General features: G+C 42.3%; 1 protein-coding gene across 1 annotated transcript in view; it reads right to left on the reverse strand.

Moving 5' to 3' along the window:
• Positions 1–13,664, reverse strand: part of plekhh3 (pleckstrin homology, MyTH4 and FERM domain containing H3) — a 66,290-nt gene that overhangs the window by 18,351 nt on the left and 34,275 nt on the right. Inside the window, exons 4-7 of the mRNA XM_077619451.1 lie at positions 7,133–7,315; positions 5,723–5,880; positions 3,536–3,659; positions 921–1,218 (exon numbers count right to left, since the gene is read on the reverse strand). Of these exons, the coding sequence (XP_077475577.1) occupies positions 921–1,218; positions 3,536–3,659; positions 5,723–5,880; positions 7,133–7,315 (763 nt within the window). The remainder of the gene's footprint in view (positions 1–920; positions 1,219–3,535; positions 3,660–5,722; positions 5,881–7,132; positions 7,316–13,664) is intronic.

Consider the following 13,664-nt stretch of genomic DNA (forward strand, 5'->3'; position numbering starts at 1 on the left):
CATGTAATGACTGGAATTGCATTAAGTTCATGTGGTATTTAATATGATAACCTAAATGTTACAACAATCTGCATAGAAATAGGTCCAGTCCCAAGTGGATGCCACAAGCGATTAGTGCACTACTACGTCGATCATTTAAGTATTCTAATGCGCTTTGAGCAATATTTAAAGCAGGCATGGGCAAACCGGTCCTCGAGGGCCGGTGTGGGTGCAGGTTTTTGTCCCAACCGATATAGCACAGACAGTTTAACCAATGAGATTCCTGCAGAAAACAAGAAGCACCTGACTGCAATCCACTGATTGCACTTGTAGGACACCGGATTGGTGAAAAGGTGCCCTCTCAATGGGTTGAAATGAAAACCCGCACGCCCTCTGGCCCTTTGTGGAATAGTTTGCCCACCCCTGATTTAAAGTGTGCTAAAGGTACTCAGGCAAAGAACGCTAAATGATAATCTGACAGAATACTGGACACTGATAAAAAAAACTTCTGATACCTACAGTGTTTTTGAGGCTCACTTGATCGCGGATTTGTGACCAACATTCTTCCCAAAATTATGGTAGGCATTTGAACGACTTGGATTTTATTATTATATTTGAAGCTCATTTATAAATCTCCTCTGGACTTCATAAGTTAAAGTGTTTATATCTACATCAGACATTTTGCCTGTTAACTGTTTGTCACATCTTCAATGTAGGCATATGTTGATTTGTTGCCACCCAAACAACTGCGTATGCACCCTAGTTATGCCAACAAAGGTCCGTGTATCCAACATCTAAAAGTCTGTCTTTTTTTCTCGCAAAAATAAAAGTTTGATCTTTATCTTGTACTTAAAATCTGTGTTGATAGATCCAAATGGATGCAACATATCCATGAAAGAATAGGTTAAGGAATTTTCTCCCCATATATTTAAATATGTCACCTCTTGAGATGGAAACGTAGGTACTTGAGAACTGCGGCTCCAGGCAGGAAGGTGCAGCTCATGCAGGTGAGCAGTTGCCAGTATCGTAGGTGAGCGGCAGTGAAAGGAGAGGGGGTGTGGCTGGTCTGCTTCACCAACTGGCAGTAGACCTCATCGCGCAGTGGCCTCAGGTCAAGGCAAGTCTGGAGCACGCCCTGGATGATGGGCACGGCGTCATGCGCTGACTCTAAATGCTGAAGTCCATTAAAGATCTTGACGGCCTCCTCGCACAGTGAGCCGTAGCCTCTGCTGTGGTGGCCTGTCAATCATTCAAAACATTTACAAGATGTGGCGTTCAATCATGCTTCTCCTGTGAATTGGAATGGGGCTGGATTTAAGTGCGGAGTTGGCATAAATCAATATTTTGGAAGTGGTATAACAAATAAGGAAATCTGTACTGCATCCGTAGATATTACGTGACACGGTAATATGACTTTAATCTCATACTAATAGTGAATTTATTTTTTAATGTAATACTACATCTTCTCATTTCATATCTCATTTTCTGAACCGCTTTATCCTCATTAGGGTTGTGGGGGGTTCTGGAGCCTATCCCAGCTGACTCCGGGCTAGAGGCGGGGGACACCCTGAATTGGTAACTAGACGATCGCAGGGCACAAGTAGACGGACAACCATGCACACTCACACCCATACCTAGGGGCAATTTAGAGTGTCCAATCAGCCTACCATGCATGTTTTTGGAATGTGGGAGGAAACCGGAGTACGCGGAGGAAACCCACGCAGGCCCGGGGAGAACATGCAAACTCCACATAGGTGGATGTGACCTTGATTTGAACCCAGGACCCCAGAGCTGTGCGGCCGACGTGCAAACCGCTCATACTACGTCTTTACTTTTGCAATCCTATTTTTGCTTTATTTGGCCTTAATATTCCATTGTATATCTTTGAAATAAAGGCTTCTTCAGTTTAAATTTTAGGACAAGATGGCATACCAGTCAACCTCGGCCAATTGCTCCCCTTATTAACGCTTGCAATACCCCTTATTAGGCAATAACAAACCATACAAATGCAACGCGGCACATATTTACATAGGGCACCCTTAAACGTCTAAAGTTTTCCCTAAAGTGTCCAATCTGTCGGTGCGCCTTTTGTATTCACTAAATTCAAGATTCTGTAGATGTCGCTGTATGAGACTGACAGCTTGACTGTGTGGGTACATTGCTTGCTGACGCGCTATATTCATATAGTGAAAAGGCGGATGCGGATGCGCGTGCGCATATCATGCTTAACCCTAGAATGGTAACCCTCTATATCAGGGGTTACCTTTCACGCTTCTGAAATAGAGGGTTACCATGGTTACCGGGGGAAAAAATGGGTCCTAAGCAAGACGGTGCAAGAAGGGTACCCATTTGTCCCCCCGGTAACCACGGTAACCCTCTATTTCAGAAGCGTGAAAGGTAAACCCCTGAAATAGAGGGTTATCATTCTCGGTTTAAAGCATGACAATATTAGTGGTCGAAGATGACGATTTCGTCTGCTACCAGTGACCGAGACGATCCGGGTTAGAGCCGAAATGGGTAAAACAAGATCGGTTTTCCAAAAAAACGTACTTAAAAAAATAAAATCCCATACAAAAGTTATTATACGGCGTACACAATTTGATATGATAAAAAAACTATAAAATACGGGAAAAACGTATACGTTGACAGGTGTAAGGCAGTCCAGTTGCCTCTTAACTCTGTGGACTACCTACAAGTAAGATCAGGCCGAAAAAATCCAGCCCGACCCGACCGGGCCCGCGGGTATTAATTTTCAGCCCGGGCCTACCCGAGCAATTAACATGATTTGCAAGCCGGAGCCCGAAGCAAACCTGTAATTTCATATTTTATTTGTGAGGACTCGGGACTCCCAACCCGAGTCGGAAGGAGGAGAGGTGATTTATGATAACCGATTAAAGCCTGTCTTTTGTAATGAAATCTAAGTTAAACAAGACTGTATAAACATTTATACATCTTTTATATGATAATATAGATGTTTGACAATTTCAACTGTTTAAATGCCTGCTCAGCATCGAGGTGCCCGTATGAGAAAAGCGGCACATTGACTACATTCAGCGAAGCCAACGCAAATTAAAATGTCTCTGGCATACTCAACAATCAATTTGAAGCTTTTCCAAAATTCACACTTACCAGTACCGGTGCGTGTTTAGTTTGGAGGCGGAGCCGCAGAGCATCCTCTGGCTCTGCGCCTCTGCCTCCAATTGCATTTTCATTACAGCGCCTTCTCTGTTTCACCCAAAATTCCTAATTATTTATTTTATAACAATTATTCCTTAAATTAGTATCTACACATTGTTTCAGTATACATTTAAAAAATTTTTTTTTAAAAAGGTCAGCGAGAGAGACCATACATCATTTTAGTATAGATTTTTTTTCAGGGAGAGAGAAGCCCCGCCCGACCCGAACCCGAAGTAATGATTGACATTTTAGGCCGGGTTCGGTTTCAGGGTCAAGATCTTACCTCTAAGGCTACCATACACCCTTACATACAAAAAGTACATAAGAAAATAGGTTTCAAACCAAAACATTTGGATCATGGTTGTGTAAAAAGGCTCACATGTGTGCTCCAGGGTGCCATAGGGGAAGGGCAGCAACGGGGCATAGAGGGGGCCTTGGGTATACTTGAGAATGGGGTTGTGCTGGTAGATGTGCTCGATCACTTCAGGGTTGAACTTGTTCTCCTGAAGGACAAAGGTGAAACAACAGCTCAGAAAGTTCATGTTGTTCTAACAACACGATCATGCAGGTGATCGAGTGCTTTGGACGGTGGGTTGGACGGCCACTCTATGGAGTCAAGCAATGCCCGGGCAAACTGTCGTGGCACGACAAACATGTTATATTTTGTACCCCCATGTCAGCCAGGTCAACATGTTTAAGTCCTCCAAGGCCCACGTGCCTGAACGCCTTCCAGCGGCAACAGATGGCTCGCACGCAATACGGCACTTCAGCACCTGTTGCTCATTAGTAACGCCGCTGCTGCCGCACTGGCAATTCCTCCCTGGTCCCTCAAACGTGCAGCCAACTTCCCCAGCAATAACTTCCAGATGAGCTTACTCAGCGGGGCCGAGCTGGTGACAGCCTTGTCTGTTTGAAGGCTAGGAATGTCACCAAAAGACTTAAGTTCTTGTGTCATTCTGCTTCGACAATAGTGTGCCGGTGTCAAATGAAGCGTCGCATGCATGTCAGACAAAACTGCTCGCAATTTTTCTTCATTATCCAAACAACGGCACGCATGTGTGCCTTTTGTGTTGTGCAACTTGAATAGTTTGTCAGGTAGGGACTAATATTCACAGCCAACCCTCCCACTTCAGATGGATTGGACATCTACTTCCATCGTGGGTGGGTTGCTGGAGCTTATCCAAGCCAAAGATGGCCACCAGGCAAGGGACACCCTGAATTGGTAGCCAGCCAATCGCAGGACAAGAGAAGACAGACAACCATTCACGCTGACACTCATACCCAGGGGCAATTTAGAGTGTCCAACCAGTCTACCAGGGGTATTTTTAGGATGTCGGACGAAACCGGAGTACATGGAGAAAACTCAAACAAGCCCGGGAAGAACCTGCAAACTCCCCACAGGAACGTCCAGACCTGGGATTGAACCCTTGATCTCAGAACTGTGGGCCGACGCGCTAACCACTTGGTTACCGGGCCGCAGGCTGTCAATAAAATTATAAGCACTTGAACATAAATTTGATTATTCTGTTGCCCATAACCAGTCTAATAGAAAAGTGAACATAAACAGAATGCAACCCAGAATTGCCCAAAGATCAACAAGAACTTACTTGAAAACAGAATGTGACCAGAATATACAGGGAATCACCCAGAAGTTAGCCAAAATTATGAAGAAGTCACCAATACAGTATTATCTTGAGATACGAGTTTAATGCGTTCCAGGACTGAGCTTGTATGTCAATTTACTCGCATCTCAAATCAATTTTTCCCACGTAAAATAACTACCGTATTTTCACACCTATAGGGCACACTTAAAAGTTGAAAATGTTCTCTAAAATGGTCGATGCACCTTGTCCGTGCACTAAATTCAATTTTTGCATGGCCTTGACCGCTTGAGTGACTCGTTTTATTTCTTGCCAGCATCCTACTTATTGCGATCAACCCAGTGGACGTTCCAAGCATTACGGTAAATCCATTCCCAGGGGAGTGGCACGGCATCTGACTTCCGTGTGCTCGCAGTGCTTTTAACCCTCAAAAACACTATCAATACTCAAAGAAACAGCATATTAGAGCTATACAGATGAAATGTCTGCCAACAGAATGCGGGTCTGAACGCTTGGAAAATGGACTGAAGCCATGGATCGAACACAATTTAACAACATTGCTAACGGATTGCTAACGTGTGGACAACATAGTAGTTCAGGCAGGCACGAGTTACGTGAAGATTTGGAATGAATTGTCGATGCCGATATAACAATGCGCATATTAAAGTTTTTTAAATGAAAAAGGAAAAAAAATGTCCATTGCCTAGTAAAGTGTTAAGTTTAGACACCCTGACAAGCAGATTACTCCAACAAGCTAAAGCAGAGCGGCCTGCTTATCTGACCTAGGCCAGCCTTAGAAGGTTTGTGCTCTGGAAGAACACAAAAACATCATCTTAAAACAGAAAGGAAACTTTGGAGATCTGGACTTTTGTGGAGGTTCTTTGTCGACTGGGGGAGGGTGTGGAAGTTTTGTAGCTAGCCTGGTGGATGCTTATCTTTGGCTGAACAAGCTTTTTTTACCTTACCTCAATGTCCTGGATCAGGAGCTGAGTGGGTGTCTGCATCGGCGATTTGGTGTCAATGATTTTTTGGATGGCACAGGCCCAGTGCACAGCCTCGTTGAAGTGCTTGGTGTACAGCCTGAAGCAGTGTTTCCGCCCATATAGTGCAATGCTCCAGTAGCCTTGAAGAAGCACATTGAAATATATCAATGACAATGACCTCATCTCATCTCATTTTCTGAACCACTTCATCCTAATTAGGGTCGCGGGGGGTGCTGGAGCCTATCCTAGCTGATTCCGGGCCAGAGGCGGGGGGCCACCCGGCCAGCCGATCGCAGGGCACAAAGAGACAGACAACCATGCGCACTCACCCATACCGAGGGGCAATTTAGAGTGTCCAATCAGCCTACCATGCATGTACCCGGAAGAAACCCACGCAGGCTCGGGGAGAACATGCAAACTCTACACAGGTGGATTTGGACCCAGGACCCCAGAGCTGTGAGGCCGACACGCTAACCACTCGCTCCACCAGGCCGCCCTACAATGAACTCTTTCAGTGCCATTGATTCTGATTGACATCCAAATTATGTCGTCATCCTTCTGTCGTGAATTTCATAAAGTTTGTCCCAAGTAGATGTCTAATCCATTTAAAGTGAGAGGGTTTGCAGCGAATTAACTTTTGTTCATTACAGCAAATGCTGGTTCATCTGTTGCCAACTCTCTTACTTCAAATGGCCTGGGCATCTGGCGTTGTCAGTGGAAGCGATTGAGACAATCCCCACAATCTTGAGCAAGGACCACATGAATGCTGTATGATGTGATGATATATGCAGAGCTGCCAACCTCCGCCGACCGCATTTCAGGAGTACCCTTGTCCCATTTCCGGAGTTTTTCTTGAGTGAATGCGATTGACGCAAAAACGATATAAAATGTAAAAAACTAACATAGGACAATTTATATCAAACTGTTATCATGTTTTTACATTAATTGAAATATTGTGTGGTTGCAAACTATTGAGAAAGTACAGCATAATGGAAATAGGTTTATCTTTGTGTTTGGGTCCTTCTACGTGCGTTTTATCAGTAATTCCACCATGTGTCACGCTGAAGTCGCACAGGCACGTTGTGCAATGTGCAAATGTCGATCCTTTTGGAGACGGCTGGATGAACACTGAGTGGTTTCTAAACAAACCTTAAATCGCATTTTGGACCAAGTTGCTTTGGGACTTCCCAAATATACGCACAATTACTGTGCGTGTGGATGCAGAAAGAGAACCACAAGACATCACATACATCAGAAAACATGCAAAACATCTGCCCCAGGATTTGAGAAAGTTTCCAAATGACGAAACGTCACAAAGGGGATGAATATTGTAGACGTTATAGGCTGATAGAGACAGTGATGGTGAGTCACTCGTGTTTGAAAGACACTCACCCGTCTCCTTGAATGTCTGCTTGTCTGGCCAGATGACAGAGCAGAGGCTGGTGAGCACCAGCGTTCCTAGTCGGCATGCTCCCTTTTCTGGGCTGCTGTAGTAGTCAAGCGAGTCCTGGCTTAGCACGAACCAAAAGCGCCGCTGCTTGATCCAGCTGCCTTGCACCTCCCGCAGCAACCAACCTTTCACAAGACAGAAATAAAATACAAATCAAAAGAAAATACTAACACATGTTCCTAAATAATAAGTACTATATGTTTTTTTTCATCATGAAAGTTGTAAAGACAATAGCCTAAGCAGCCAAATTCAAACCATCGCCACATTTGGTAAGAGTGGGCTCTTTCCCCTTTGCCATCATACTGACGAAATTGCTGTTGTCACAATACTAAAACTTTTAACTTGATGTGAATACTAATATAAATGGAAAAATTCAAATTTTCAATACTACATACGTACATTAAAAAACCCAAGTCAAATATTTCTTTTGTATATCCCATCCCAATCACATTGACAATGCTTGACGTTATATGTTTCAATTAAGGAAATGTTCATTTGCTGCCAGGCCTCCCTGTTTAAATGGATTGGACGTTTACAAGTGATAAAATCGTGTTTTTCATTAGTAGACATCCAATCAACTCATGAGTTACTAGTTAAGTTCCAAGCCATTTGAAGGCTGGCAGTGAATGAACACTCATTGGGAGCCAATGAGTTAAAAAGGAAAATGCAAAAATATCTAACAGCAAGAGTTGTGCAAAAGCAAACAAATAAATGACGGTTGACACTTTTGCAATCCACAGATCCGCAGGAAACATTTCAGTATCAATTCACTTTGATACTTTTGACAGCCCTATCCGTGGGCAGAATATTACCGACAGTCTGTTTATTCTTCATACATTTATCTTACCTTATTTTCTCGCATATAAGCCGCATTTGTAACAAAAAATGATGACTGAATCAAGTGTATGGTTTATATGTGCACAAGACTTACAGTGTTGCTATACTCTTTCACCTGTAGATGTTGCAAAATTAACATGTTCTATTTGTTGGTTATTTTCAGTTTTGCAGTAAGAAAACAACAATTGCTGGATGAATTACTAACTTCCTTATGATATTGACCCTAACAATGTGGTTTTGATGAATACAGTCTCTCAGAAAGACCACATGCAATGATTTTTCTTTGGATTTTGCCTTCAAAGTAACACATTTGCAGTCCCTATTAAAACCATGAATATGGAGGTGAAGATTGTGAATCAGGGGGCGGCTGATACGAGAGAAATTTTAAAATTCAACGATTTGAAAGCAATTTTAAAGGTGCGGCTTATAACCGGGGTGGCATATATGCGAGAAAATACGGTAATACTTTTCTGTACGTAAGATGCTATTCAGCATATGTTATCTTATAAACTGTTACCAGTTTACCAACTGTTGGTCTGGATTGGAGGAGTGTAAAACTACTTTTTTTGTGAAGTTTAAATGAGTTCCTTAAAACAATTCCAACTGGCAATAAATCCTTCATGATAGTTTTGGACGTTCAACAACTAGACATCAAGATTTTTCAGATTTCAGTGGATAAAGTCTATACTTTTAGTGACATTTTTCTGTGGTGATGTGTCAAATGGAGTCTCAAACTCCGGTCCTCGAGGGCCCCTATCTATAGTCTGTTTTCCATATCTCCCTCCTCTACCACACCTGAATCAAATGATCAACTAATCAGCAAGCTGTCCAGGAGCTTGATCATTATCCTGATTATTTGATTCATGTGTGTTGGTGGAGGGAGACATGGAAAACAGACTGTATAGGGGCCTTCGAGGACCGGAGTTGGAGACCCCTGGTCTAATGTGATTTGGCTCAATAAAGGTTGGGAATCAACAAGGCTAACCAATTGCCAAACAGACATCAAGTGTGATTAGTGGTGGTTATGGTATTGGGATCCAAGATGGCGGCGCGCACGGGTGCAGCGGCTCTATGCTCTCCAGTTTGGTGTTTTGTTTTCTCAATCTTATCGTTATTTACGAACATCTGCGAGGCAAACTTTTTCTACAGTCGCCAAGATTTAATTACTCTCGGGAAGAGATGCGATATATCCATCACAACAGATTACCAACGGACCTACAATATGCCCGAGGACATCTTGAGACCACCAGGATCTCCGTGGATAGTCAGCCCACTCGGAGTACGACGGAGGCGGCGAAGGGAAAGACAGCAAAAGCGCGGATGCCGGGCAGGCCTAGCTGCTAAGCTAAGGAAGCACCCACACCGAGCACCGCTTCCGAGTATCTTCTTGACCAACGCCAGATCCATCACCCACAAAATGGACGATTTGGAACTTCAGCTTGCTACCAACAGCTTTGTCAGGAACTTCAACATTATTTTCATCACGGAAATGTGGCTACACCCGCAAATCCTCGACGCCGCGGTATCGCTAGCTAGCCGGACGCTATTTGCGTGTACATACACAACAAATGCTGCTGCAACAGTAGGATCATTAACACTCACTGCTCCCCGGATTTAGAGCTCTTGGCAGTACAGTGCAGGCCCTTCTATCTACCTAGAGAGCTAACGATTGTCATTGTAATGGCTGTTTACATCCCACCGGATGCTAACGTTAGCCCGGCACTTAGCCTCCTGCTAGCGACTGTAAACAAACAGCAGCTTGACCACCTCGATGGAGTCTTTATTGTCACCGGTGACTTCAACAAAGCATGTTTAAAGACTCTTTTGCCTAAGTTTATCCAGTACGTGAAGTGTCACACCAGAGGAGATAAAACTCTAGACCACATGTGTCAAACCGATTCCGCTGAGGGCCGCAATGGATCCTGGTCTTTGTTAGAACTGATCCAGTGCCGACATTTTAACCAATCAGGTGTCTTCTAAAATAAGTAGCACCTGACTTTAATTAACTGATTACACTTGCAAAAGGTATCCTCTTGTTGAGTTGGAATGAAAACCTGCACCCACTGCGGCACTTTGAGGACCGGTTTGACACCCCTGCTCTAGACCATGTTTATTCTAATATCAAACATGCTTATAGAGCCACACCCCTCCTTCATCTTGCTGGATCAGACCATCTCTGCCTGTCACTCACCCCCGCATACACCCCACTCCGGAGGCTAACAAGGCCACAAATAAACCAAACAACCAATGAGGAAACAACAAAGAATTAATATATAACCAGTTAACAAGTTTACTCATTCACATATTAACAATGTAAATAACTAAACCAACAAATTGCAAGCAAACTGACAAAATACTGAAATAAAATTAACTACTTAGCTTGCTAATAAGCTACCAATTAGCGAACTAGCACGTGGACTTACCTACTGGCATTGCCTGGCTTGATTGCTGGCTCAATAAAATTAAATGCTGTAACAAAAATAATAGAGCACTTTGCCAGAGCAGAATTCTAACTTAGCAGCCAATTCAAAGTTTTGCCATATTTGGTAAAGTGGGCACTCCCTTGAAGTCCTTGCCTGCCATTGCGTGGGACTAACATTCATTCACTCCTACCCTACCCTACCACTTCGATTGGCTTGAAGCGATAAACCCTTGAGTTTCTTACTAGTAGACATCCAATCAACTCATGAATTTATAGAAGATGCAGCAAGTCAACCATGTGGCCCACGGCAATGATGAATTTGACATCCGTGTTCTATATGAGCCTCAAGAAAGTGATCAAAATAGTCTACCTTCGCGCTACTTAATTCTACGACATCAAATTCAAAGGGATGTAGAATAGCCGAGAGGGTGCAAAACACAGGGAGAAGCGCACGTCTAAAACACATTGACGCCTCTGTCAGACATGGTATGCTGCGCTTCAGCTTGCTGCACTCATAACAGATGAGCAGCCCGAATAGGAAGAGGGCTCTCTAATGTAAACTCACTCCACGTTCGCCCATATGCCTCGCGTCCTCTTGGGGGCCATAACTTGCCCTTAATTTGTTGCATTTGTGACCTTTCAACTGAGCTTTAAAATCCCTCCAGCTAAACACACAATCTCTCTCTACCAGTTTTAGATTTGTACTGGCTTCACATAATTTATAATAGTAGACTGCAGCCACACCGATTCAGTGCTCCAGCACCTCCACGACCCTAATGAGGATAAAGCGGTTCAGAAAATTAGATTAGACGAGATGATACTGCAGCAATATATCCTACTGAACATTTTTACTATTGTTGTTCCCGATACCTGGCTGGGTGGTATCGGCTGATACACTGTACTGACACCATATTTTTTTTTTAAAAATACAGTCGTACCTCTACTTACAAAATTAATTGGTTCCAGAACTTTTTTCGTAACTTGAAAATTTCATAAGTAGAGCAGTACTTTATATATACCGTATTTACTCGCATATAAGCAGTGACGTCATGACGCAACACATCGCGGCCGATATGGTCATTTATTTTAAAATAGAGAAAAGATAAACAGATAAAACGCTAAACTAAATTTATTTTGACGACTAACAATGAAATTCAAGAAAAAACTAACGTAACTTGCATAAAACGTGAAAAAACTCATGATCCCCGTCACTGCTCACTCGGGGCACGTCCATCTTACCTAAGTTGGGGCGCAGCCATCTTACCTAGTTAAACGTGCTCTGACTGGCTAGACGCGAAAAGCCTTGATTTTGAAATAAAACAAAAATCCACTTTGATTTTTTTCGTTTGATTTATTTTGTTCGAAAGTGACAACTATTAGGTAATGAACCATCGAATGAATTGAGATATTTTGACATTAGAATCAGTATAACTGCCACAACATCTTAAACTTCTGGTAAGAAAATTTTAATTTCTGTAATTAGAAAGCATCAGGTTCTCATCAAGATAGACTTATTTCTTTTTTCAAATTTAATATTTGATATTTTGCATTTACAAAGACAGGTATATTAACTTCCTTATGATATTGACCCGAATAATGTGCTTTTCATTCATACAGTATCTCAGAAATACCACGTGTGATGATTATTCTTAAGATTTTCCCTTCAAAGTAACATATTTGTACTCCCTATTAAAACAATAAATATGGAGGTGAAAATTAGGAATAAGGGGGTGGTTTATACACAGGAAATTGTAAAATTCAACAATTGTAAGGCAATTTTAAGGGTGCGGCTTATATGCGAGTGAATACGGTAACTTTTCTATTTCGTTCCACACTCCTTACACAACTACCAACTAAACCCTTTAAAATTGTCAGTGTCCCAATTTTGCATGAAAGATGTGAGAAACACAGAAATGAGAGAAAATTATAGGAAAATAATTAATGAGTGTCTTAAAATGAATAACAAGCATACAAAATCTATCCTTGTTGAAACGCAGGGGAACAAGAGGAAGCTAAGGGTAGGCAACGCAAACATGGACACACATCTCATAAACGCAACATTAGGAATTCAAATCAAATCAAATCAAAAGCCTTTATTGTCATCATACACAGCTGCGTATAACGAAATTGGTGGTGCTACTCCACAAAGTGTGTTTTCCCAGTAAAAAAAAACACAAATAGTAATATAAAAGTATAAAAAGTCACATCCCGGCTAGGTAAATTCTAAAATATTGCACAGTCTAAGACACGTTTCAAAAAGCTTACGTTCCCCTCCGTCACTCTGTCTGTCCTCAAAGAGCATTTGTGGATAGAAAAAAAAGAAACAGCAAAAAAGAGGGCATATGAGAGGATCCCACAGACTTGCTGGAACATTCCTAATTTCATTTCAACAGTGGGACAAATTCCCACCTCTGCGGCAGTGTTGTTATTAACTCATCGGCTGCCATTGTCAGCAGTAGACGTCCATTCCATTTAATGTGTGAGGGATGGTACTACTATGCTTACTTGCAGTACAAGTAAATGCTTGTACATGTCCTTGTAGTAAAAGTACTCACTCACCAAGTACGCGTACTTGGAGTAAAAGTCCATTACTTGTAGTACAGTGGTTCTTAACCTGGGTTCGATCGAATCCCAGGGGTTCGGTGGAGCCTCTGCCGCGGAGGTCAAGGAACATTGACTCATCATGTCTATACGCGATAACATGCCACGCTTAACCATCACTGGCTACAGATGATCGTGTGACATTCCTTGGCCATCAGTGCTAGGAGGAATTTATATATCTTGAATTTAAAAAAAATATATCATGATTTATTTTACACTAAAGTAAGGTTCAGTGAACCTGGTGGGGTTCGGTAGCTCCAACAAGGTTAAGAACCACTGATCTATCAGAAGTTCAAGGAAGTTAATTCGCTGCGGACCCTCCCACTTAAAATGAAAGTTGCTCCATGTGTCAAGTGCCTTGGTGCGATATAAATACATTTAACCCTGTGAATCCCAATACACAAAGTAATTGACAGAAAATTAAAATTCTTTACACTGTAAATTTGTATATTTTATTCATATGATACATCAGTTTTGATCATGTAGCAAATATGATATATTTTAGCCTCATAGGGTTAGCTAGTTACTGCCAGGTTAACAACCAAAGTGTACTGTATATTATTTGAACTGGTTATTTAAATCTGGCCAAGGCCGTTGCTTGACACAGATGCAGC

The sequence above is a fragment of the Stigmatopora argus genome, chromosome 14 (genome assembly GCF_051989625.1).
Source record: "Stigmatopora argus isolate UIUO_Sarg chromosome 14, RoL_Sarg_1.0, whole genome shotgun sequence".
NCBI lineage: Eukaryota > Metazoa > Chordata > Actinopteri > Syngnathiformes > Syngnathidae > Stigmatopora > Stigmatopora argus.